This window comes from Clarias gariepinus, chromosome 12 (genome assembly GCF_024256425.1).
Source record: "Clarias gariepinus isolate MV-2021 ecotype Netherlands chromosome 12, CGAR_prim_01v2, whole genome shotgun sequence".
NCBI classification, from domain to species: domain Eukaryota; kingdom Metazoa; phylum Chordata; class Actinopteri; order Siluriformes; family Clariidae; genus Clarias; species Clarias gariepinus.
Window position 1 is genome coordinate 23,377,637 of NC_071111.1, and position 26,682 is coordinate 23,404,318.

Sequence of the window (26,682 nt, forward strand, 5' to 3'; positions counted from 1 at the left end):
GTGTATACATTTATTTTGGCTGACTCATAGGGGAGAGAGACAATGAAGTTGGGAAAGAAATGTAATATACTCTTATGACAAAACACACACACACTATACATATGTATATATATATATATATATAGTATGCATGTACAGCCTATATACAGATACATTGTATACAACTGACTGCAATTTTAATGCGCTGAAAGGGATTACGTACACTGTGTATATTTATATTGTATATGTAGCCTATCTACACGAACATGGTAGACTTTCAATAAAAATGTTTTCATTACATTTTCATACATTTTGTATTTCATTTTATCTAATTCCAACCTAAAAGTTAACGTGCAGCCTTATGCCGCACTGCACATCATTTGACACGTTCATACAAAGGGAAAGCCCACGTGACCACGCCCACCCGCGATGCTGTCCAATCAGAAAGCGACTCAACTCCTTTCAAGGGTTTGTGCTCCCGCTTGACCGACAGTTGAAACCCCTCGAGCGCACCGCTATAACCTCTCTCCGGCGTTTTTTTTTTTTTGCGTCTCCGGCTAAAATATATACATACATACATACATATATAGTATATATATCCATTTACATATACATGTATCTATATCTATATATGTTTGTATGACAATTAGGATGAAAAGACACTGATGGTCAAGACTACTGGGAACACAGCTCGATTCTGAAGTTTGTTTGTTTGTTTTTTGTGCCTATTATCCAACAGCAGACGGTAAAAACCTACCCGGGGATCTTAGGACTGTTTTTTTTTTTTTTTTCCTTTTCCTTTTTTTTGCGCTGTGATTTTCCTGATCCAGCACACAGCTCAGCAAAGTTACATCACTTTACCCAGACGCGAAATCTGACAGGTCCAAGTCATGGGATTATTCTCTTTCTGTGATGTGGATTGTACAGGCGTTTGATCAGAAGAAGCGCAGTGCGCGTCGGGACCATGTGAGCGGATTCGCGTCGTGGCTTCTGACGTTCCTGGATATTTTAAAAAGCATCGGCAACAGTTGAACCTTCCATCTATTCCCCTCGATCCCCTTATACTCTCTTTCCATCAGGTGTATTTATCACGTGGGACCAAAATGGGACTGTAGTTCTCCTGATTCCTCCCCCCTTATTCCCACATCTTCATCCATGTCTGCCCTGATTTCTGAGACTCTCTCTGATGCTTTTGTACAACTTCGCCTATCGTACGATAGGATTTTAATCCGACTTTCACGTTGCGCCATGTCCATCATGAACTTGGCCGTGCGCTTGTTGCAGTTGTTTTGCGTCACGCTTCTTTATTTCTCAGCTGTCAAGGTAAGTTCTGCGCTCAAACACTGGGTACTTTTTTTTTTTTTTTTAATGTCGTGCGTTTTGGGATCACACGCGCACGCACGCACGCACGCACAAGTCGCGCGCTTGACAAGGACGTCCTTGTCGCTGAGGTCATTGACCGCGTTGTGCTTTGCGCCTCCCCTAATGGGTAGATCCTGATCCAAATGCGCTCTGCTTATTCTGATCACGCGTTTCCTTAGCGATAACGATCGAGTTTGGATGGTAATTACTACCAGCTTGTATGTGTGTGTGTGTGTGCGTCTGAAAGGGAGAGTGTGCGTTTCGTGAAGGCCTCGTCAGAGCCACCTTGGTTAATATTAAAGGCGCAGTGTGCTTATGGAGCTGTGCCAGTCCAGACTAAACTCAAATGCTGAAATCATTAACATAAAAAAAATCCTAATGTTCAAATCATTAACAACTACAATTACATCTTTCACGTGCACGTGTCCAGATCAGTGCAGCAGTGATCTCGTGACTCTAAACTTTTTTTTTCTTTTTTTTTTGAATGAGCTGTTACAGTGTTACAGTAGCACCTTGAGCAAGTGTGTACATGCTTCGCTTTGATAACCTACTGTAGAAATGGAAAACAAACCATTAAGACCATTATCACTCAGCAGAGCGTTTAGTGTTTAAAATAAGATCTCATTAACTACACATCAGTGAATTCAAGAATAACCAGTTTAGATTCATTTCAGTGTTTCACCAGTGAGCTACTGATCAATGATCTAGTGATCAGAGCATATACATAAAGCATTAAACATTTGGCAGACGTTCTTATCCAGAGCTAGTTACCAAACTGCTTTGAAGTTTTGAATTGGATAGATCCTTACACTAGGTTACTATCTAAGTACCATTCATCAAACTTATCACTAGTGATCTAGTAATTCGAATTAATCCACTAGTCATGTTTTATAACAAGAACTAATAGAGAAAGCTTAAATGTGCTGCCTAAAAAGTACCAAGATGAATAGTTGCACTGGCCCCAGCATAGTCCCCTGAGGCGAATACAGTATCTGCAGTGTTAATTCAAGCCCAACTGGACACAACGGAACTTGATTCATCATTGTAGTTGTCCAGCACCGGGGGGTATCAATTCACCACTTGGGACCGATCTGCTCATTTTAAAACACTTGGTGGAACTTAGGCATGTTTTGAAGGTTTCACCGGTACAGCATCGAATGAATAATCTACTCTATATTCTGTAATATTAATAGAATCAGTTCCGTCCCACCAGTAAGCCCATTCACGAGTAACCACTTATTTGGTGTAGTGTAAGACACTCAGAGAGTCTAGGTTTGTTTTAACAGTTTGAGATGTAAAAACTGTATTATTTTGCAAGTCAAAGCATGGTGGAACATGACACCGAGTCCTAAGTGGGAGTGTTTGACAAACAGATCATTGTTTAGCCATTGGGAATGTAAAACAAAGTATGCACCCTATCAATAGCAGCTACAGTATTGCATTAGATTTATACAACTGCGACCGCTTGACAGCGTGAGAAACGTGACTCCAAACCAGTCTGACATCCGCTCCAGAATCCCGTACTATGCCGTGTAACGAATCGTGTTCTAAACACACTTTTAATGCTATGGTACATCATGTGAGGCTAACAATGAACATTGTCAGGCTGTCTAAGTCATATGAATTTGCATACAGGACAGCTTGAATTCGCAAGCCAGCTATTATGCAAGATCTCATGGAAAGGAGTTTGGTAAAAGCTGTACAGTACATAGTCTGTACCTGTGTGTTTTCATAGATCAGCATGCATTTCATGTTTCAACTGGATCTGCCTCATTACCGTAATGTTTTTTTTTTTTTTTTTTACAATATACCACATTTTGGCAGATTTTGGCATTATCATGCATAAAACAAAAAATAAAACGATGTATCCAATTAGTTCCTGAGGGTTTGTATTGCTGAGTTAGACAAGGTTCACCTTTAATGCCATTTAATATATGATTTCTCAGATGAACATCCTCCAAGGATACTGTAGGGTTTGGTTTATATTTCTTTGGCAGCAATCCTAAAATGACGTCACTGCGGGAACTGACATGCAATGAGTGACAGAGGTTGCATCAAGCACTTTTATTTGCATGACAGTACCAACAGCCAAACCTTTTTTTTCCCCCAATCAATTTAGTAGGTCTGGTAGTAGATGCATGACAGGAAGCAGGATTTACGAAAGATAAGTAGGGCATCCTACTTATTATTGAAACCACAAAGAGAGTAAATCCCTTCTTTTAAAAGAGTGCGGGTTGAAACGAAACCTTGTGGTTATTGCTGCATTGATTTATTTCCTTTGCATGAATGGACAGTAATATCGGTGATAAATTTTAGTTCACATTCTGACTATACTCATTTATTTTTCCCACAGAGTGCCTATATCCCCAAAGAGAATGGAGGAAGCACAAATGAGGGTAAGTTGTTTAAAGAATAAAACACAATCATTCTTCCTTAAGCAATAATCTTTTATTACACATGCCTACTACTGTGGAGAGCGCCCTCTACTGGAAAATAACATACAACACCCTCTTTTATACTCATTTTTCACACTCCTACTTATATTGTACAGTATATAAATACACAAACCACATTCTTATCCAATATAACAGAGGACCAAAGAGAAGCATGTGGTCCGGTTTATTATCTCAACACTCAAACGTTGACCTGTAACATTAACCTGCTGAATTGTGATGGAACATTGAGTCATATCTGATGATCGTCTTTGTCCCCAGTCAGATTTACATATCAGATTTCGTTTATCATATACACAAATCCTTACGTAGGGTGATAGATTGATGTCTGTGTAAGGAAAGTCAGGATATTCAGCATTGACACTTTATACATCAAAAGGAAACAGTTTACATGATACAGTGCTAAATATATGCTTACATTATACTTCTAAACAAATTACAGTGCACTTTTTTCTTTTATACAGGAGAAATGTAATACATTATTGTAATAATATAGAACTTAAAACCTAAAACTCACATCCACGAAAGGATTTAAATAAATACCTCACTGGTAATACAGTATTATAATTTATAATTAGAGACTCACAGACCACAGTTATATCAGCCTTTAACACTAATGTCTACTTTTAAATGTTCTCGTACAGGTTGCTTTACAATATTTGGATTTGTTTCCCTCTGCAGTCGTGCCCTTTACCGAAGTCTACAATAAGTCAATGTGTCGGCCGCGGGAGGTGCTGGTGGAGGTCCATCAGGAGTATCCCGAGGACATCGATCACATCTTCATTCCGTCCTGTGTGGTGCTCATGCGCTGTGCCGGCTGCTGCAATGACGAGATGTTGGAGTGCACACCCACAGCCACACGCAACATCACCATGGAGGTCAGAAAGCAACTCAATAAAGAATCTTATAGCTGATTTTTTTTTTTTTTTTTTTTTTGCGCCAGCGTGACTCCTTCTCACTTTATCCCTGATTTCTGATGTGTTTTGTGGTGTACCAAGGGTTAATATTTTGACCAGAAGTATACTGTTTCCCATTTTTTCATTAGCTTGAGAATTAATATATACTTAAAGAATATAATACACGAAGGAGTGCTGTTATACTGAATATAATAACAAGTACAGTACAACCCAGGTAACGAAAATACATCATAGCCATGCTGATATTCACTACAACAGCACAACCTTGAGTGTGATATTGCTTTTATACACATATACTCTTAATTAGTATTTATTACATTTTGTTTCTTTTAATCAGTTAATTTCCCACTTTTTCCGCTTTAGAATATCAGCTAGCTTAGGGGTTCATGGGTTTAAATGCAAATAGCGTTAAATAGAAATCTAGTGCACTATGTAGAGTGAACAATCCCTCGTCCCACACACGAGGTAGTGCCCTTGATTAAAGAGGGGTTGAAAAGGGATTTGAGATTCAGCCATGTGTTAGAAACTGGGTAGCTTGGTAGCTCATTTTATTCGTGACCAGAGCAACACATACAGTACAGTTCAATAACCTGTACGAGAATGTCATAAATCAGATGATGGCTATAAAAATAACTACACATTCGAAAATGCCTGTACTCACTCAGGGTAATAAGATAATGAAAATAACCAAAGCTGATATGAATCTCTTTGAAAGAGGACATATTCTGCCACGTGAGCAGTAAAGATGGTAATTATAGAGGCAAAAAAATTACAAAGCAAACCCGTTCAATCTAACCACAAAGTTAGCGGTCACTCGTCAGAACTGGAACTTTGACTGGAAATAGGTGACTAGATGAAAGTGAGGGCTTAGCGTTGGTTATACAGAAAAAGAACATATTAGCCAATGTTAGGTATTGTCATAGGTCTGTGAGGATGTGGGGCTGTTTTTTTGTTTTTTTTTTTTCCTTTAAAAGCTCCAAAACCCCTTTAAGGATATATTGCAGTATAGGCTTATTGAGTTAGACGGAGGTTTTGTCTCTAGTTGTCTCTGCCAACGCGCTAAAGCTGGGTAGTGGTTGGAACTTCCAGTAAGAACATAGTACAAAATAATACACAGGGACAATTTGGAAGGACTTAGAAGCAATTACGATGGAGACATCGTGTTGTTTAAGATGACATAATGTTATCAGATGTGATCTCTTGCTGAAAGTGGCTGGTTTCGAATGCGGGATTTGAGAGGCAGTTGCTCTCTCTTCAGTCCTGTGGACCGTCCCGACCAACCTTCACCCATGCTGGTGACCGACAGTATCGATTGTTAGAGCACCTATGACACAGTAAATATGATTAAACATTTCTGAGCTCTTATGCCTGATATCACAACCCACTGGATGGAATGCCTCTAGTCCAATCAGGATCCACACTCATTGTTCTATAAAATATATAGTGACATTAACGAACTTATGAAAACTCCAGAAAATGGTGCAGGCCTTCCTTTTTTTAGGAACCAAAAGTAATTGAACAAACCAACATGAATGGATTAAATTGACCTTATTAATATTTTCATTTGAATGCTTGAAATTTGAAACCCATAGAAATCAGCAGAAGCTGGCTTTCTTTCTCAAGTTCATGCTTGCTCTTGGTTGTTGTCTTAGGCAGAAGGACCCAGATTCAGTTCAGTGATTGGCAACTTAACTTCTTTGTCCTTGTTTTTACAGTATACTTCTTCACCCTGTCTATATGCACCAGCACAGTTATTTTCACTGGTGTTCATTGACTTTTGAGCTCACCACTGCATTCTTTTTTAAAGAATGAACCGATCAGTTAATTTCTGTGATGTGTTGGTTCAGAGGTATTGAGATATATGGTCACTTTTTACAATTGATCAGTTTTAGACTGCTTATCTACTAGCCTGTAAGTTTCAATGCATATCCCTTTAATGCAATCTCCGCATCAAGCCAGAGTCCCACTGACATCACTAAACTGTTGTATTCCCTTTTTAGTGATGCTTTTCCAGACTTTTGCCTCTTTCTCAGGAGGTGAAATGCTCCTCAACTGAGTAAAGCTCTACCGATTAGCCTGGCCAGTTTTCATTTTTCCCTCTAATTAAGTCTAATTTTGTTTTGGCAGTGTGCTTTAGGCTGTTGCCTTGTTGGATGATGACGTTCCTTCCCATTAGACCGGGTGCATTTTCCTGTAAATTCTCAGACTGAATGTTTCCGTAGACATCTCTGTTCATTCTGCTGCTACCATTATGAGCTCCATCATCAATAAGGATAAGTGAGCTTGCTCCAAAAGAAGCCATGCAAGCCCTGGCTATGACATTACCTCCACTGTGATTGAGCGAAGAACTTTGTATGTTTTGGATCATAAGCAGATCCTTTCTTTCTTCACACTTTGGTCTTTTTATATTCATTCTATTGAATTTCTCGTGAACTCCATGAGGAGGTTGTCAATTATGACACTGTTTTTTCTTCACGTCTTTTACAATGTTTTTGTCATCAACTGCTTGGCCAGCCTGTTTAGATGCTGAACAAAGTACAAAATAATCCTCACAGAAATGCTGTAATACACTCAAAATCAACTTATTTTTAAAACAAATTGTAATCCCAGTTTCCTGATCTGTCTGGAAAATGGCTTAGTGGTTAGCACAGTTGCCTTGCACCAGGTTTGATTCTCACCTCTATGTGCATGGAGTTTGCATGTTCTCCCTGTGCTTGGTGGGTTTCCTCTGGGTACTCCGGTTTCTTCCAAAAACATGCAGATTAAGTTAATTGCCGTTCTTAAATTGCTTGTCATGTATGGGTGTGTACCCTGCGATGGATTGGCACCCCGTCCAGGGTGTTCCCCGCCTAGTGCTCTGGGATTGGCTCCAGGCCCCCTACGATCCTGTATATAGGATAAAGCGTTATAGATGATGAGTGAGTGAGTTTCCTGAACTTAAGACAAGTTAACACAAGATGGAGAGGATGGAGCATGTCCATAGTACTGATTGCAGAAGTACCAATCATTCATAACGTCGTTAACCAATAATTACCAAAAGTGTCAGTAATCATGGAGTTGTAATGTACTGTATGTGTGACATGTCCCTACTGTAACATCACTACATGTACTACCGCACAAGCATGAGCATTATATTGCAGTTGCTCTTGACCGACTTGTAATAAAGTACTTGAAAGGATTACAGTACACTTAACTATAGGGTTCATCATCAAGTTGCACTGAATCAGGAATAGATTTACGTGCATAGGAAGGTATATACACAAAATCTTTTTTTTTTTTTTTTTTAAAGAGCGGAGATTTGATATCGGTCCATGAGATCTGCTCTACCTTTATAGAACCATACACAATTTGTTGTCTCGAATATCAGGACAGCTTTGTTTGTGTATTGTGTTTCGCAGTGTTCTGTTCATGAGCACTACCCCTTCTTACCCTCTCGGCAGCAAGATCAAAGGTAGTCGCATGCAAAGCATGAAATTCTCAAACAGGAAGTTAACTGTTTCGAAGCATGCTTAGTTTATAGTCAAAACTTTTATGCAAATATGAAGGAGGAATTAAAGGCACACGTGTGAATCATAAAACCCACAGCTTTGTTTAATTTAGCCTGAGTCAATATGGAGAAAACAATACAGCTTAAAGCGCGGCCGATTATTACACTACTGTTCAACTTTCACACCATCCAGATTTCAGAGCAGATTTATAACGACATTTACCGTAAACTGCTGTTTATATTTGTGCATTATGGTTTTTGCTGGTTAGACCACAGTCTGAAGTGCAGGATAGAAATCAATATCTGACGTGTCTCAAAACTATTCCCCAAACATGCTGTGTGTTTTGCTGCCAGTGGTGGAACCAGAAACAAATTTTTGAAGGATGACTGAAAATGAAATCATATTAAATGAAATCACAATTATACAAGTAAATCGCGAAGTGTGTTGCGCTGTACACATTACATTCAAATATAATATTTTATTTGTGTAAATACTAATTTGCAGAAGTTTGTGTTAATATCATCTTGTAAAACTTTGTTTGGCAGGTTTTAGTGCTTCATTTTGAACCTACATATTTACACACTGCAGTCATTAATAGTACATGACACATGCATGCACCACACCCTAATTTACCCTCATAAACCAAAAATCAAGCAAGTTAAACTATAACCCTTAAGATTACATGCACTCCAGCCAGATCGAAGTTTAGTACCACATACACTATATGGACAAAAGTATTTTGCCAAACGCGTACATTTTTTAATCAATCAGGCCCCTTATCTCCAGTGAAGGTCATGCTATTGGTATAGCATACCAATACATCTTGGACAATGCTATTCTTCCAACTTTGTAGCAACAGTTACTGTAGGGGAATGCCCTTTTTGTATTCCAACACGACTGTGCCCCAGAGCAGAAAGCAACTATAAAGACATGGTTTGATGAAGAACTTGACTGGCCCTAACACAGAGCCTTGACCCCATCGAGCACCTTTGGGATGAACTAGAGCAGAGATTGTGAGCCAGAACTTCTTGCCCAACATCAGTGCCTGACTTTATAAATGCTCTACAGAATAAATGGTTACGAATTCTCACAGGAGCACTCCAAAATCTTGTGGAGAGCCTTCCAAGAAGAGTGGAAGATGTTTTAGCTGTTAAAGGGGGACCAGCTATATATTGAAGTATATGTATTTGGATGCGATACAATTGCAGGTTTGGCCAATAACTTTGTTTATATAGTGTAAATAATAAGGATGAAAGTGATGGAAAAAAAAACAAAAACCTGCCAGTCGAGTTTGCGTACTTTTTATAATTTGAAGCTTTGTCTGTCCTGACACTTAGCCGCAAAAAATCTGGTACTTTATTTTTGTTCCAATTTTCGTGAATCCCTACTTTTGCTTTTGGTCAAAATGTTCATTTTGGTGCACCACTACCATTTATGGTAAAGTGTTACTTAAAAAAAAAAACTTTATCTGAAGAGTAATTACTAAGAATATAAAGTTACAGCTTATTGTTTGGGTCGTTCAAAACAATATATCCAAGACTCAGCAATGCATCATAAAATGCCTTATGTAATAGATTACAAGAGGTTTGATAAACATTGAAATGTATTCAGGGTCACACTCCTTGTTTCCTCTTTATTATAAATCAGAAGAGGCCATAAGGATAAAATCTTTGGATAAAAGCATGCTTTTCCTATGTATATTCGTTATTTATATAATAAAAAAGTTTCATTTTGCCCAAACATCTGTATATGTCCTTCAACACCAGAAGTTCAAAATTTTCGGCTTAAGAGATCACGGAAATTCTGAGGTCGACAGGATAAAGTTGGCTTGTTCTACATCCATGTTTACAAAGTCAATAATGAGTCAATAAGCCTCTGTTATTGATCACAACTTGACAATGCAGGCAGGATTTTATGTCTGATTTCAAAATGACGACATCGAATTAGTCTTGTCTTGTCTTGGCATTGTCACTCTTCACCTTCCAGACCTAGGGCGATCAGCAGTGGAACCAGTTGTTCCGTCTGTTGATGTTTACTTGCATTGCACTAAGTTGAAGCATTCTGATGATCCCTTTGAAGACGAAATGCACAATCAGAACGTTTTCCTTACGTTTGAAACCAGGACATATCAGCTGGACGTAATCATAGGGAACATTTAATGCACAGCGCTTCATAAGAAGAAGTGAGTTACTGTAGGTTGTCCAGGATAAAGTAACGTTCTACTGAGCATGACAGTGATTTTACATTACTGTACCTGTGCTCTCAATGCAACAAGGTTATGAATTACATTTTAGATAAATTTGTGGGTATTTATAGTGCAATGGTGCTTTTGTCATGAGTATACTTTGCCCTACATAAGGGCTTGTTGTGAAGGCACTGACATGACATGTCATGTTTTTTGGAAAAAATATTTCATAATAAAAAGTTGCCAACATCCGTGTTTTAAGACTTAGCATTTACACTCACTCACTCATCGTTTATACCGCTTTATCCTGTATACAGGGTCACCGGGGACCTGGAGCCAATCCCAGGAAACTTAGGGCACAAGGTGGGGTACAACCTGGACACACACAATGGGCATTTTGGGAACACCAATTAGTCGAATCTGCATGTTTTTGGACTGTGGAAAGAAACCGGAGTACTCAGAAGAAACACACCAAGCATACAAACTCCATGTACACAGAGGAGGGATTTGAACCCGGACCCTGAAGGTGCTAGGCGACAGAGCTGACCACTAAGCCGCCTTAGCATTGCGACAGCTGTGCAATATAGTTGATTATGCAGTACAATCTATCTTTAGATTATTGTTTTTATATTGATCTTTTCATGTTGTTTTTACAAAGATGCTTCGGATGAAATGAGACATTCTACCCATAATTCATAGCTTCACGAGCTACTGTGATACAAGACACACTGTTTTTTTTTTTTTTTCAGTCATTAAATCTAAGCGAAACCATTTGCCAGGTGACAGAAAGAGGAAATGTACTTTCTCTTTGTACTGTTCCTATGTAGGTGAACCTTGGTTTGTTTTATGTGTAAAAGTATAGTGCTGTGAAAGGTCGATCCTCTGAGCATGTAATCATCTCATTCACTGACATACTGCACTGCAATTTTTTTGTTAGCAAGTTTGGCCCCTCTACACCACCAACACTTTAATTTAAGGGCATGTAATTTTCTGTTCCTATAAGTAGTAGATCAGTATAACTTAAAAGGAAAGATCACAGTTAGACAGTTTATAGATCCTTTTTTCTTATATGACATAATGGGAAAAACAAAAAAGTAAGGAAATATTTCAACCTAAATGATAGTCCTTCTCTGTACTTTCGTTCCTGTAACACAGTTTTGTACCTCATAAAAACTTTCATCATCTGTTGTGTTGTGTATAAAATGCCTACAAATAACACTTTACAGTATAGGTACAGTCGTACAATAGAAGGGTTCCTTTCAACCATCTAGGAACCTCTGTAGTCAAACCAGGGGCCGTGGAGGCCAATAGTGACCATTGTATGTATTCCCAATTTTATGACCATGGTAAAAGCTCCGTTTAACATTGACACGCAACCTGGAAATGTCAATTGGTCTAATTTGCATGGGAGAAAACCCACCAAGCACTGGGAGAACATGCACACACACAGACTCAGGGGCTGGAATCCAACCCGGACCCGGAAGGTGCAAGGTGACAATGCTAACCACTACGCCGCCAATATTTGGGTTATTATATGTATTTCAAGGACAAAAGTTATATATAAGTGAAAGGTTGTTGACCTGTACAGTATGTATCATTTTTTTTTTGTTGTTGTCTCATGGTGTTCTATTTTTTACTTTCTATTACAGGTACAAAAATTAAAACCTCTGCGCATCAAACGCAACTATCCAATGAGTTTTGCAGAACACATTGAATGTGAATGCAGGTAGATTTTTTTTAACAATCACAGCAATTCGATTTTAAACTCTGCCGTAGTCCAAAGCATTAAGCATAAAGTTAACTGTCTGTTATTATCTTTTTTTTTTTTTTTTAGAGTAAAGAAAGAAATACTGGATAAGACAGAACAGTAAGTGCAAACCTTTCCAAGTTACTATTGTATGTACTTTATACAGTATTTGGCAAGATTGTCTGTTATAAGTTCCCTTTTCTTCCCTTTTCTTTTCCATTCTTTTTCATTACTTGATTGACTATAATGTCAATTATGTCTTGAGTTCTTCGTACATTTCTTTCCTTTAATGTTACATTCATTGCCATGTAGTGTGTGTGTGTCAACATCATTGTCATCATCCATAGAGGTTAGCTTTAATTTGTTTAGTGTGACACTGTAGCTTATGGCCCAGTATTGAAGCGAGATGTATTAAACATAAATCCCCGTTTTAAACTCAGCTATCTCATGGGGTAAATGACTTATTGGACTTCTAATACTTAGGTCAAGGAATTTACAGCAATATTTTGTGGATTTATTGCTTCATTTCTGTGTGTGTGTGTGTTAATGTTAACACGGTAAAGGTGAGAGCGACTTGCAAGGTCAGTAACTTTTTTTATGATCTGAAGTAAAACGTTGATGGGGAGTTCATAGTCTCTGATATCTTTTGTGGTCTCAGATAAGAGTGAGCTTTGGAGAATGGCTTCTACACTTTACGATTTTCTTCTAAAGCACTGACCTGTCTTATCTCAGTGTTGGCCATAGGAAAATCAACATCTACTTTGGTGTCCCTAAACTATTGGATGGTGGTGTCCTTTTCTGAAGGTCAAGGAGAAGTGTGTTCTGTGTCTGAAATGTCTAAGCGGTGTAGAGTGTTGTATCTTAAAAGCCAAAGGTTGGACTGGAGAATGCTCTGACACATTTGAAACAACTTTGCACTAGGCAGGTGCCGATATAAGGTCATAAAACTTACTGTGACGTTTAACTGCACAATATTATGAAGGGATATTATTGCTATTCACATACCATGAGTTTCAATGCAAAATGAGATAAATGTCATTTTGGGACTTTCAGTCAATATGGCAAATGTTTTTCCTGCAGTTTAATCAATTAGGAAATGTATTCGATCTTTTGTTGGTTAATTCAGTACATTAAATCTTTATTGAATTGATTATTTAGGTAAATTAGCAAATTGAAAAACACTTTAAAATCATACCACAACTTACAAAATGCTTACATTTTTCTCAAACACTCGCATTGTGATGAAAAAATAAACAAACAGAATTTGAATGCATATTAAATATTTTACATAAAGGGTTCTAATAGTCTAATTTTAATAGTATTATAATACACCAAAACCTGAAATATCGATATTTGAAGCAATTCAGACAATTTTTATTGCTATCGAATTGAAAATCACAATCTCCAAAAATCTAATTTAATCCACAGTCTAGACGAAGGCAGACAAAGTTGTGTATAACATGAACTTATTGAACTTTTTGGCCCAAAGAATGACCCAAATGCGTTTTATTGACTTTTGAAGAATGTTGCATATAAATTGCATATGTGCATTGCAACAAACACAATAGCCAGTTAATTTATTGATTTTGACAACATACTGGAGGTGGATTTACAGCATTTTGCAAAATTATTTTAAAAAATAATAAATTAGCCCAAAACAAATATGACACAATATTTAGGCTTTAGTGATTATTGAAACCTTTGAGTCCCAAAGTATCATTGTACACAATTTTTTCCACCAGTTTGTAATCTTTCTTTCGTCTTCTTTGTTTTACAAAAACATGTTTTTGCCACAATGAATTTATCTCATTTTGCAGTAAAACCTATAAAATATAATGTGGCTTCCAATGTAAATGCTGTCTTTTAAGGATCCTCATGCTGAACAAGTCTGAAAATGAAAATTTCAACTAGGATTTCTAGTGAATATTTCATGAGGGCAATTGAATTTGGATTTGAAGAACCCGACTAATGTTTAACCCAATTGGAAACCAATCTGAATTCACGTCTTCTAAATTCAGTATATAAATGTAGACGTTTAAGATCTGTTTTAAGTTTGAGAGAAAAATGTTTTATTTAGATTTACACCTCAAAAAGGTCGATACTGCAACAGTATGTGGGATTTAGATTGCTGAACATCTGAGACGTTTAAAGAGTCAGACCTACGCTGTTTTACACAACACTGTACAAACACAAATAGAACCTTTGAACTTTTAAAGACCATTTTGTATTATAGCTTTTTTTTTTTTTTTTGGTCAAAGTGTAAATGCAGTGTGATGTGAATATCATCTTGGATTTTGATTGACTGGCACTGGCATGCACCAAATATCACCAAGTTCTTGCATTAGAACAAAATAATAATAATAATAATGTACTATTATATAATTATGTAATAGGCACACAATAAAGACCAACTTATCATAACTAGTCATGTGACTAACTCATTTTAGACCAAAATAAGAGGTCAAAAAGTGTGTCCAAAGCTATGCTGTTATTCTGAACAGAATTATCTTTACGTGATAACTGTGATCAATAACCACTGTAAGCACTTCTTTTATTTTTGAAGTAAACATCATAACATATATAAAACATTGATTAGCACTTGTTCCACTGTGAACACAAATTAAGATGGGTCTTCTGAGTTATGTTGTTTATCTACTTATATGTTATACATAAGAATGAAGTAGTTGCAAAATGTTGGGAAGTCTATAGTGACTTTAATTAAAGTTTAATTATTAATGATAAATAAATGTAGTTTGTTCATTAAACCAAACCGATGTCACTTTTATTTCTTAGTATATACAGTAGATGATAAATGGAACTATTCCCACTGTGTGTTATGTATTGTTCCATGTTCTGCTTTCATCCACCATATCATCTATTATGCACATTTAAAAAATCTCATTCATTATGAGTCGTGCTGTGTTGTCTCTCCATTTATTTGTCCATTGTTACCAAAAATCATTTTAGGAATGAAGTAAGCTGTCACTATAACATGCTGTAAGCTAGTTGATGCTTCATTTGTTTTTCATTTGCTCCACCCTGCCTTCTTTTCCCCTCTGCATTGGCTGTTTGGCTTACCTGTTTGCCGCAATTCAGTTGTTCTACTTCGTTGTTGTTTGTTTTTTGTTCCTTTTTCCAGAAAACCCCGGAAAGGCAAGGGGAAAGGTCAAAAGGGAAAGCGAAAGAAAAACCGCGAGAAAACGCGGGATTTGTATGTTACCTCAGCCTTCTCCTCCACCCACCTGCACCTGAGTGTTATGCTCTTGGTCCTCAAATTAATTTGGGAGGAGATTTGTTGTCTCCTTTAATTAACTAAAATCACAGTTAATTAGCATTAATTCACAGCAAGTACATCCTGCCAACTTGTACTCATTTTGTGTTTTAAGAACCAAATTCAAACAGCAACCCCGATGCAATCCCCAGCCTAACCTTCTTCACACTTACGGCGTGATTTGCTATTTAAGGGTGTAAATCTCAAGTTTCCACATAATGCAGACAATTTTAATCCTTAAGGCAACAATTCATTATTTGAGTCTGATATTAAACAACATGGTTAATTTGTTTGTACTGATATCATAATGGCCTAGGGAAAGACAAAATTATTTAACTGAAAAAGATTGCAGTTTATTATAATTAATATACATCTAGACTGGAATTTACAGTATGTTGAGTTTGTCGATAATTTTCATTAATTATTATTATTTTTTAAATACTTTTATTTTGTTAGATTGATAATGGCAAACCTCTTCTTAATAAGATCATTTGTGCCACTATTTGCTGTTCACCTAGATGCGTATGTTTTAATTCAGAATGTTACATTTATTAGTTATGCCTATTGCGCCCCCGACTGACACAGTGGTAAAGTACTCCTGTCATCCGGAGATCACTAATCCGGATCGCTAGTTCGAATCCCGGGTGATTCTGTAGCCTCCCGCAGCGGGGGGAGGGGCCGGAGAGAGCTGATTGGCTGAGCTCTTAGAGGGGTGGGACTTTGCACTTTCATATCAATCGCAGCTCCAAGCCAATCACGAGCGTCTGTGAGCTCACACAAGCGGAAGAAGCGGTTAGCGATGTCCTCTGAGAGTGTTAACGCTGCTCCCAATGGTGCATGAACGTGTAGTTCAAAAAGATGCGTCATGTGGCTCGGAGGAGACACGTGATAGTCCCTGAGTGGGGAAGTGCCCTGATGAAAATAAAAAAAGTTAGACATAATACTAAAAAACAATAATTTGTTCAGTATTAAAAGTATTAAAGTACCAGCCAAATCACGCCACTAATTTATTTACACATTAGCATAAAATATTTTTAGCTGCCATTGGTTTGTCAAATATTAAAAATCATTAATGATCTGTAGAAACAAATGTAGAATTGTTGCCTCAACTTAAACTAATGAACCGATTCATACCGTCCAGTCATTACACCTCCAGGATGGATAGCATGATTTTGCAAGAAATTGGTGTGCTTTACTGACCAAAACCTAATTCAGTGCTACAGATCCTCAGTAAAGTCCTCAGAAAATCCAGCTCTGTGATTCATAAAAAAACTGGGTGGGGACACGACATACAGTAATTGGGTGGCTCCCTGCTTCTCCAGCTGCATGGCTTACAAATAATGGTACTAATCGTTTAAGATCTTTGTTGGTATCTCGGTCATTGTTTTCTAATAGCTATTTGTTTTTTGTCTTGAAAAAATTCCTGGTTTTGTCCTGTGTGTTATGTGAATGTTATCTTTATTATCTTTTTACCCACATCATTCTGTTGTTGAGATTGGATCAGAAGTGAGTTCTTTTATATATATATATATATATATATATATATATATATATATATATATATCATACAGTAATAATAATAATTATTATTATTTCAATCTGGTTTCACCTCTATGATTTATGTAAACTACTAGTTTGGTCTGAGACATCACAGTGTGCTTACTTGGTTATGAATATGTGTGTCCAGCATTATGTTTTATGATGACAGAGAGAGGAAATGAATTCTTGTTTTATTCTGTTAGATCGGAGTGTCCGTAGTAAAATTGTTATGGGAGTGTGGTTTAAATCGATGGCAGAGGTGATTGAGTTGATTAGCCATGAAAAATAGAAGAGCAGTAAAAGTGGTAAAAACCTGCCAACATTTCTGCTCTGCACATTACATCAAAATGTATATAATAACTAAATCCCCTGTTAGAAGTAGGCCATTATAAGCATTTCTCATGTTTACTAATTGTCCATGGCCCATGAGACACTCTTACTGACATCCAGATGTCACGACTGTAACAGACTGTATAAAGTAGTTAAATACACACATTATTGTGCAAAAGTCTTAGGGACCATACATCTGATTTCATATAAAATTTGTTTTAGAAATTTGTTTTGTAATTTGTATTATTATGTCAGTAGGGAAAAGTGTTTGAAAAAATTAATTAAAGAAAGTATCCTACACCAATCATCTATTGCATTACATCGATTATGCCTAAAATCATGCAACACCCTTTGGACATGACTGCACAAGATTTCTGGGAATGTGTGCTGTGGTGTCTGGCACAGGAAAGTTGGCAGCAGATCCAATGGGTGCTGTGGGTTGCGGTTTGGGGCCTCCACAGTCAGACTTGTTGGTCAGCAGCCTTAGGCGCTTTGCCTGCTGGTTCCTGTGTGCAGCAGCCTTTGGTGCTCTGGGTGTTCCTGTGCCTTTCTAACATGGCGAGCATGATTTTTTTTTTTACTTTTTCTGCTGCATTGGCTTTTATGTGGGATTAGACCAGACACCTCAGCCTTTACTTCCCACAGGCATACATCATCATATCACCAGTTTACTGGTATATAATTGATAATGTCGATGTTAATGTTATGGCTGGTCGGTGTATAGGGTAACAGGAGGTAATAAGAGGTATTCAGGGACAATCAGAGACACATTCAAAGTGTGGAAATACCAACAACGGCAATGTAATGAGTCTTCTTGAAGCAGAACGTCACTCTAGTGTTTGTTTAAGAGAGTTGTTGCAGTTTTAAAGGCAAAGGGTGGACTAATTTTAGATAATTAAAAACTTTTCATTAAAGGCACACATTTACCAATTGTCTTATAAAGTTAACTGATGATTCTGGTTTTTACAACCTATGGAATGTTTATATGCCAATATCAACAGTCAAAATTTTAACAAAACATGTGATATTAACTGCAACCTAAACCACTCACACATGTTATTTAAGATAACTGTCTAATGTCATGTAGGTCCCCCTTGTGCCACCGAAACAGCTCTGAACCAATGAGGCATGGACTGAACATGGACATGGCATCTGGAATGAAGACATTAGCAGTTGTGAGGTGGGGCCTCCATCGTTCAGACTTGTATGTCCAGGACATACAACAAATGCTCAATTAGATTGAGATTTGGAGTCTTCGGACACCTTGTCATATTATGAACATTTTTGCAGTATGTCAGGGTGCGTCATCCTGCTGAAATATGCCAGGGCATTATGGCATTATGGTATACCACTGAGTGAAAGCAGTGTATTTGGTTTGCAACAATGTTTAGGTAGGTGGTACATATCTAAATAACATCCACACAAGGTTTCCCAGCAGAACAATGCCCAGAGCATCACACTGTCCCTGCCGTCTTGCCTTTGTCCCAAAGTACGTCCTGGTGCCAGCTGCTTCCCAGGTAAGTGAAGCCTTCCACATGATGTAAAAAGAAAACATAATTCATCCAACAAGGCTATCTTCATCCGTTGCTCCATGGTCCAGTTGTGATGTAGACATGGTCAGCAGTGGACAGTGGTCAGCATGGACACTCTGTCCATTCCGACTAATTATGACACCTTCCTATCACAGTGAGCATTATAGAAGTTCCTTCATCAATTTCTTCTACAGTAGCTCCTTCGTGGGATCAGATCAGACAGACTAGTTACTGTATCATCAATAAGTTCCTTGGGTTCCCAAGACCCTGTTGCCTGTTTCCTACCTGTCCTTCCTTGAACCACTTTTGGTTGGTACAAACCAGTGCCCATTTTTCTTGCCTCCAGCACATCAACTTGAAAAAGACATTCACTTGCTGCTTTATACAACATTTAACATTTCTATAGAAAAAAAAAAACATTTTACTGAAATAAAAAAAAAATCTAAAATCAAGATTGCGTGAACCCTCGGTTTGCAACTGCTATGTTTCTGCCAGCCTAAACAAACTGCACCAAGAAAAAAAAAATACATGAAGGCTGATTTCTCTAAACTGGCTAAATTCCACATTGCACCCTAACAAGTCCCCTGAGAGTTTTATTCATTGGAATATTTTATGGCAACCAGTCAGTTTATCTTCTCACGAAGTTCGGTAACTTTAAATGCTACGGTACAAGTGCTGTAGACTGTATCTGAAAGATTTTGTTTCGTAAGTTTTTGAAGTGTGTAGAAACTCTTAAGCAGTCATCCATAAATATGAGGTGAAACAGAGAACAAATTCCCTTAGTCGTTCAACAGCATGGGAAAAAGCACAGAAAGCATTAGCGAAATGAGACAAAATTGTTTTGACTTTAATAAATTGGGCAATGGCTATAAAAATAGCTCTACGCCTGAAAATTCCCATATTCACTTGGGACAATTAAGAAGATGAAGGCAATAAAACCTTTAATGAACTTGCCTGAAACAGGACACGAGTGTATTTTTCTCCTATGCACAGTGAGAAGATACAATAGAAGGTGGTTGGAGAGACAAAAGTTCATCTAATGATCATGGTTAGAGTAGATTTGCTGGAGATAGTAAAATTTTGGGGTCACCAAGTCTTGTAATCTACCCAAAGACACAGCCAACAAACTGTTTGGAAGATGTTCCAGAATGACGAACAGCACGCAAGTGAGAAGACAAAACTGTAAGATGGCATGAAAACGGGCTCTATTGTAAGATGAAACAAAAGCTTTTTGGCAACAAACACAATCACTTAAGGTGGGTTTGTTGCAAAATGAAGGATCTTTAAAGGCTATAAACCTGTCTGCTAAGGACGGTACTTTAAATATTACCATAAACTCCATGAACTATCAAGGAATTTTAAATGGAAATCTTGCTGCATCAAGAAGCTCCTGGTCATGGATCTTTCATCATGAATGTGATCCAAAACATGTGTCCAAATGCATTGGTGAAATTGGTTAATTCAGAACAGAAACAAATTTTGAATTGGTCCTCCCAGTTCCATGATGTAACCTGCAGTAAAAACCTATAAAGTGAGCTGACGACCAGGCAGGACCTAAGTCCTAGAGAGAATCTGAAGAGACACTGAATTTAGTACTGGAATTCCTTGCTATATATTCTCTGATCTTATCAAGCATTAAAGAAGACACAGTGCTGTTATGGTGCCAATGGCTTCCAGTCTCAAACAGTATGACGCAGCTCATTCCCTGCAATCTATTCCACCCAAATGAGGATGGGTTCCCTGTTGAGTCTGGTTCCTCTCAAGGTTTCTTTCTATTACCATCTCAGGGAGTTTTTCCCTGCCGCTGCCGTCGTCGTTCTTGGCTTGCTCATCAGGGACAGCCTTATGATTTTGATTCATACACATTCACATCTCATACAAACTTGAATAATTCTTTTGATTGTGTAAAGCCGCTTTGTGACAATGTCAGTTGTTTAAAAGCGCTATACAAATAAAATTGAATTAAATTGAATAGGAGGTTGGAGCTAAATTTAAAGGTATTATTACACATGGATTTTCTAGAATAAATTTACAATCATAGCTTAGATTTCCCATTATATTTAGTTAAAATAATTTACCACAAAAGATATTTTTAGTCCTTTTTTCAAGGTTGCCAATAATTATGGATATGAGTCCAGTAAATACAGGTCGTATTGGGAATAATAATAATGTACCTTTTATCTTTTGTTTTATTTCACCACTGGGAGTGGTGTTCTTGCGCTATATTTAGCAAATTTAGAATTTACTATAAATATTTCCCCACATGCCAGTTTTTTCCCTTTGTGCCAACTTGTTGAGGCACTAATAGGCTTCATATTAGTCATTGTTTTTAGACATGCATCATTAAAAAAGGCGTGACCCAAATAGGGTTGGTTGTCCATACATGGCATTTTATGTGTTCCTCTATTTACTGGTTACTACAAACTGTGACGTAGCATTAGCATTAGCTAAATACAGAAGGGATGTACTACGAACCTTAGTTTGTATAACTGACAGCCCCTGCGTAAATCTCAGTATCCTCAGGTCCCATCAGAGCCTTATGCATATAAAATCATGCACCCAGACCATAATGCTTGGCTGCCTGTGGTTTGCATGGTGAAAGAGGCATCAAGTGGCACCACTTTACCTCAAAAGCAAAGTCATGGAAGTTGCCTACCAAAGATTTCCGAAAACAGGCCATTCGAATACAGTATCAGTGATGGGTCATCAGTCTGGGGACGACCCCAAAGATGTGTTCTTTTCTTATAGAAAGGGGCCTTGTCCTTGATGTAAAGCATTTGCCATAAAAAGAAGGCTTGACCTAAGAGTGGTTTTCCTTCAGAGAGAGAGATACTTACAGTTAGTTGATTTCAGAACACATCAGTCTGCTAGAATGGCCAGGTAGCCTGGCTGACTCTACCTGATCTGACCTGTTCAGGCAATGGTGTAACAGTCAGATACATAAACCACAAGAGGGATATGAGGTTTAAAAAAAGATCTCTTACACGCTTGGTTTACCAACACGAGTCTCACTGAGACCATTTTGAGGTCTGTGGCGAGCAGTCTTCTAAACGACAAAACCCCGAGCACATCGGTCTTAAATGTTCTCAGATGGGAATTATTTTGAGAATGTCAGTTTGAGTGTGTTTAAAGTGTTCGCTATTTTCCTGGGACTGCTGTACAATGTGCCTGTCCATGCTGAGAGTCTATATGGCAGCTATTTTGAGAGTGGATGCAAGAGAGGAGCTTTTGTAAGAACCTTTCACAGGGACCACCTCTTTGTGTCTGAGACTTACAGAATAAGAGCTGTCCATGAAAATCCATACAGGATGTTTATCTAAAATGAGTGTCACTGAAGACACACTTTTTGCTGGTGATCTCCTCAGGGGTGGGAGAACTGCATGCCCAGCGTGTGTTGCTGGCATGATGATTGATTTTAGTGTGGTCTTGTGACCCAATGGATGGTGTTGATGGCTATTCCTTTTTCCAAATATAACCAAGTGATTGACCTCAGAGCATTCTACAGAAGTCAATCTACAGTGTGTTGTGCCCAGTACACATGTTGTCACAGCACTATTTAAACTTCATGACAGCTCTTTGTTCACCAGGCCAGTTATGCACCTAATAGAGTGCAAGAGTGCAAAGGCCGATGGTGCTTCCTTGTCTAAGCAGAGGTTGGCCTACTGTATGACAGGAGTCATCACCAAAGCCCTAGAACATTCCATTCCTTACTAAGATGTTCCATTCAATTCTGTGAGGAGCGTTTCACCCTCATGGGCATTCCCTTGAAAAGTGCCACTCCAGGAGGTCTGCATTGCAGCACGGTCCTGTACCCCTCCAGAATCTTCGAATTTAACACCTTTCCAGTTGGATTGGTTCCTTGTGGCAGCGATTACCTACAGTAGATGTTAGACATCATTACCTGATGGTTGGACAAGATGAAATGGAAAGCTAGATGCAGATATACTGTGTACAATGAATATCACCTGACAGGCTTACTGTATATATAAAACCATCCTTATCGCTATGATATCCAGTGATGTTTTACTTTAATCCCAGGGCATTCCAGACAGCACATTAGGTAATTTTATACACCCTCTCCTTCTTTCTATAAACTAAAAATGGTGGAAATGCTCATTTTCCCCCATTTTTTGTTGTTGTTGGAGTTGTTGTTGTTGGTCTGTTTGTGTGCGTTTGCACAAGACCACATTTAGTTAGGTGGTGTTTATAAAGCCATAGTTATATCTATAATGTGTTATCATCTTAAACCAGGTGACTGTCTGAGGCTGATTCATGTTAAATTATATAGAATGAAGCCCAAAAAGGACTGAAAAACAATTTAAGTGAGACATTGTAAATAGTTTTTATGAGAAATCTTGGTGACAGTTTGATTGCTCAAAGAAATTTCAGTAAGAGTTTATAAAAAAAAAAATGTTGTCTCAAAAAATAATATACATATACATGAACCGCATGTTCTAGGTTATATTTGAAGTGAGTTTTTTTTTGTGTGTGTTAAATTTGTACATGTCCAGTATGAGGCAGCACGGTGGTTTAGTGGTTAGCACTGTCGCCTTGCTGTTACTGTAGGGTTCGATTCCCGCCTCAAAGTTTGCACAATCTCCCCATGCTTGGTGGGTTTCCTCCAGGTGCTCCAGTTTCCTTTCATAGTCTAAAGACATGCAGATTAGGCTAACTAACGTTCCCAAATTACCTATAGTGTGTGTGCAATGCAATGGTTTTGCACCCTGTCCAGGGTGTACTTGTGCCCTAAGTCTCCTGGGATAAGCTCCAGGCCCCCCGCGACCATGTATACAGGATAAAGAGGTATAGACGATGAGTGAGTGAGTGAGTGATTTATAGTATGTAGGTACTATATTTTATCTCTGCAATTAGAAATAGTGTTAAAGATGTGCTTGTTTGATTTATTAGCAGTAGTGGTACTGTAGTGCTAGTAGTAGATGAGGAATTGCATGTTAGTAATTGTCCTATTGTCCTTTGTCATTGCCCCCCGCAGAACTCTATGTACTTCTCTGCAGTCGTATTTCTACCTTCCTGGGTGAAAATCTTGACTCGACCTGCATTGATTAATCGTAAAATGTGCTTTGTTTTGTTTTTTATTTAGAAACAGGCAGTACTTCTACTAAAGCTTTCAATAAATATTCAATTTTTACAAAAATTTTAAAATTCCCAGTGAGCCAGTGGCACAGGAATGAATGAATAAATGAATGAATGAAAGATTTCAAAAGCATATTTGTGAATGGGTAACACACACACAAGGGGCATGCGATACAGCTCATTGCATGCTATTAAAAAGAAAAAGATGATAAATGTATCTGTGGCAACCAGCTACTATCATAAGGAATGGGTTTAACCAAAGGGAAATGAGACGTATTTGAAAACTAGACAGAGAACATATTGAGCATATTGAGATCGCTGCTTATGATGTAGAGACGTTTATAGCTGGAGGAGAATTCCAGATCGGATTATATAAGATAAAAATGATTACTTCAGTCATTTGCAGTAAAAACATTATAAAGGTATAAATCAAGAGTCATCCATCAAGGCCGTCAACAGTCATCCCAGTTACAGTTATTATACAGATTGTGTGATGTTAACCATGTATTTGACAAAAAAAATGTAAATAAAACACTAGTGAATAAAATAAGCTGCTTCTCCGATCTGTTTTTATGTCCCTGATTTTAGCATAGATAAAGGTGACATGTCCATTGTTAATGTGCATCTGGTGCTATCAGGTTACTCTGGTTACATGTCTCACAACTCAGCAGGGCTTGCAGGTGCATGCCACGCTGTGCCTAACATCTCCCAATCCCCCTATGCATACTCAGGTGGGCTCCCATGGCTACAGGCTATAAGCATGAGAGAGGTTGCACAACATAATCCAATGCTTGTTGTCCTAATAAAAAAAAAAAAACAACTAACCAAAGAAAACACAGTGTTTTGAGTGCCAGTCAGAACGTGCAACTGTTTGATTGATTGATTGATTGAAACCATTTTATTCAGATGATTTTAATATGGCTGAAATAATTGACTTCAATATTCTGTTATTTCTCTTCAGTACTCACTGTAAACCATGCTGCAGTACATGTTCCGAGAGGAGAAGAAGGCTATTCATTCAGGATCCTGAAACGTGCCAGTGCACCTGCAAACACTCAGAAGCTGACTGCAAGCAAAGGCAGCTTGAACTCAACGAGAGGACTTGCAAGTGAGTATGCAAGGGTGCATTTCCAAATAAGCATGCTTTCTCGCCGATGTTCCATACCTAATCATATCCCATTCTCCCTCTGTCCTAGATGTGACAAGCCGAGGAGATGAACAGCCGATATATATACATATACGTGTGTATTTTTTTCTGAGAAACACTAATAATTAATAGCACCGCACTTTGAACCTTCATCTTAGATCTGTCAACCCTGGACTCTTGAAGCATTCCCCTCGACCGAGCAAGTGTGAGCGAGCAAGTCTTCCCCCTGTAAAATACACCGTATTGTGTACCTGCAAGTAAAGAGATGAGCGACTGAAAAAGACAAGTAGAATTGCTGCTAACCTGCTACCTGAGGTTCGGCCGTGTCAGTGCTTTTGCTGCAGAAAGCGAGCCAGTATCACTGGATTAGCCATGTTTGATTTTTCTTCTTCATCATCATCGTCGTCGATAGACAACGGATATAGAGACAATAAATAAGACAGAAATCGAACCGTGCACGAACGAATACCCGGAGTTTGTCACGACGTCAACATGTTGCGTCTCGTCGATCAGCGGCACGTGAAACCTATAAACCGACAGACAACCCCAGATCTTGTTTTATCTGCTTTTCTCAAGACATGCCACTTATTTCATATGGAAATCACTTTACTTAGATTCTATGACTTGACTTCATTCTCTACTGAACGACAAATGACTACTTAAGATTATTACACATTATGGTCACTTTTATCTGTTAAAAAAAAGTGTGTGTATTTTTTTTTTTCCTTTTGTCATTCAGAATACAGTGAATCACAACATGGTGAACCCAAACAACACAAGGTCATTGAATGTTTATTAATATCCATTTTAGCATATGACCCCCATCAAGTCCATAATTTATATTTTTAGTATTCTTCCTGTTCATATTTAATTGGTTCTATTTATGTGCAGTGTTATATTCTGATCTCTTTCTAATATTGTTTTCTGTTAATTTTACAGAACGAAAGTGCGTACATTCCCATAGATGATTGTTTGTTTGTTTTTTTTCTTCTTCTTTTTTTGTTTCGATTCGCCTCGAAAGTTTTTCTCTTCATATATATATAAGGGTTGTGCGGTTTCTGAAAAGGCGAAAAAAGAGAGAGAGAGAGGTAGTATGCTGTATGCGAGACAGGGAAAATAAAAAATTAAACATGAATCTGTTTGAAAATCGTTTGACCTGTAACACTAAAATATACCCTAAAGGAAATCATAGGCTACCAAACACCTGCGACCTTTTTATTTAACTGTTGTCATATAGAAGAGGCTGCCTGCATTTCATTTATTTATTTACTCCCTGTAAATATGTCTAGATTTAAGTTCCTTTTTGTGTTTGTGTAAAGTAGTAAAGTATATTTATTTTCAAATTATATTACGTTTTTTTTTCTATAAAATGCTTGAAAATCTGTGCTTTCCTCTGATCATTTTGATTTCTGATACATTTACATTAAAGCGTACTTTATACTATATGGAAATAAACTAAATAGTAGTTTAAGGCAAATATTAACTTCAAGTTTAAAGGTGTCAGATGAGCTTTGACTAATGAGATGTTAGAATCATAAATCAAACATACTAAGAAAACCAAGTATCATTCTAGATTATGATTAGATTACATCACAACTATTAATCATGAGCATGAGAGTTATATGTTGGTTTGGACAC

General features: G+C 37.8%; 1 protein-coding gene across 4 annotated transcripts; it reads left to right on the top strand.

The window, feature by feature from the left end:
• The first annotated feature begins 462 nt into the window (after positions 1–462).
• On the top strand, positions 463–26,390 carry vegfab (vascular endothelial growth factor Ab). 4 transcript variants are annotated; one of them, XM_053508590.1, is made up of 9 exons: positions 463–1,302; positions 3,695–3,737; positions 4,476–4,672; positions 12,034–12,110; positions 12,219–12,251; positions 15,271–15,342; positions 18,359–18,451; positions 24,859–25,005; positions 25,094–26,390. In XM_053508590.1, the coding sequence occupies exons 1-9, from the start codon at positions 1,135–1,137 to the stop codon at positions 25,113–25,115; spliced, it is 852 nt and encodes a 283-aa protein (XP_053364565.1). In that variant the 5' UTR covers positions 463–1,134; the 3' UTR covers positions 25,116–26,390. The 4 variants fall into 4 exon arrangements, with proteins under 4 accessions (XP_053364565.1, XP_053364567.1, XP_053364566.1 ...); XM_053508592.1 differs by lacking the exon at positions 18,359–18,451; XM_053508591.1 differs by lacking the exon at positions 15,271–15,342.
• The last annotated feature ends 292 nt before the right edge of the window (positions 26,391–26,682 follow it).

Coding starts and splice junctions, on each gene's coding strand:
- vegfab (XM_053508590.1), top strand. CDS start 1,135: ATGTCTGCCCTGATTTCTGAGACTCTCTCTGATGCTTTTGTACAACTT. Junction 1,303..3,694: donor TTTATTTCTCAGCTGTCAAG/GTAAGTTCTGCG, acceptor TTTTTCCCACAG/AGTGCCTATATCCCCAAAGA. Junction 25,006..25,093: donor CTCAACGAGAGGACTTGCAA/GTGAGTATGCAA, acceptor CCTCTGTCCTAG/ATGTGACAAGCCGAGGAGAT.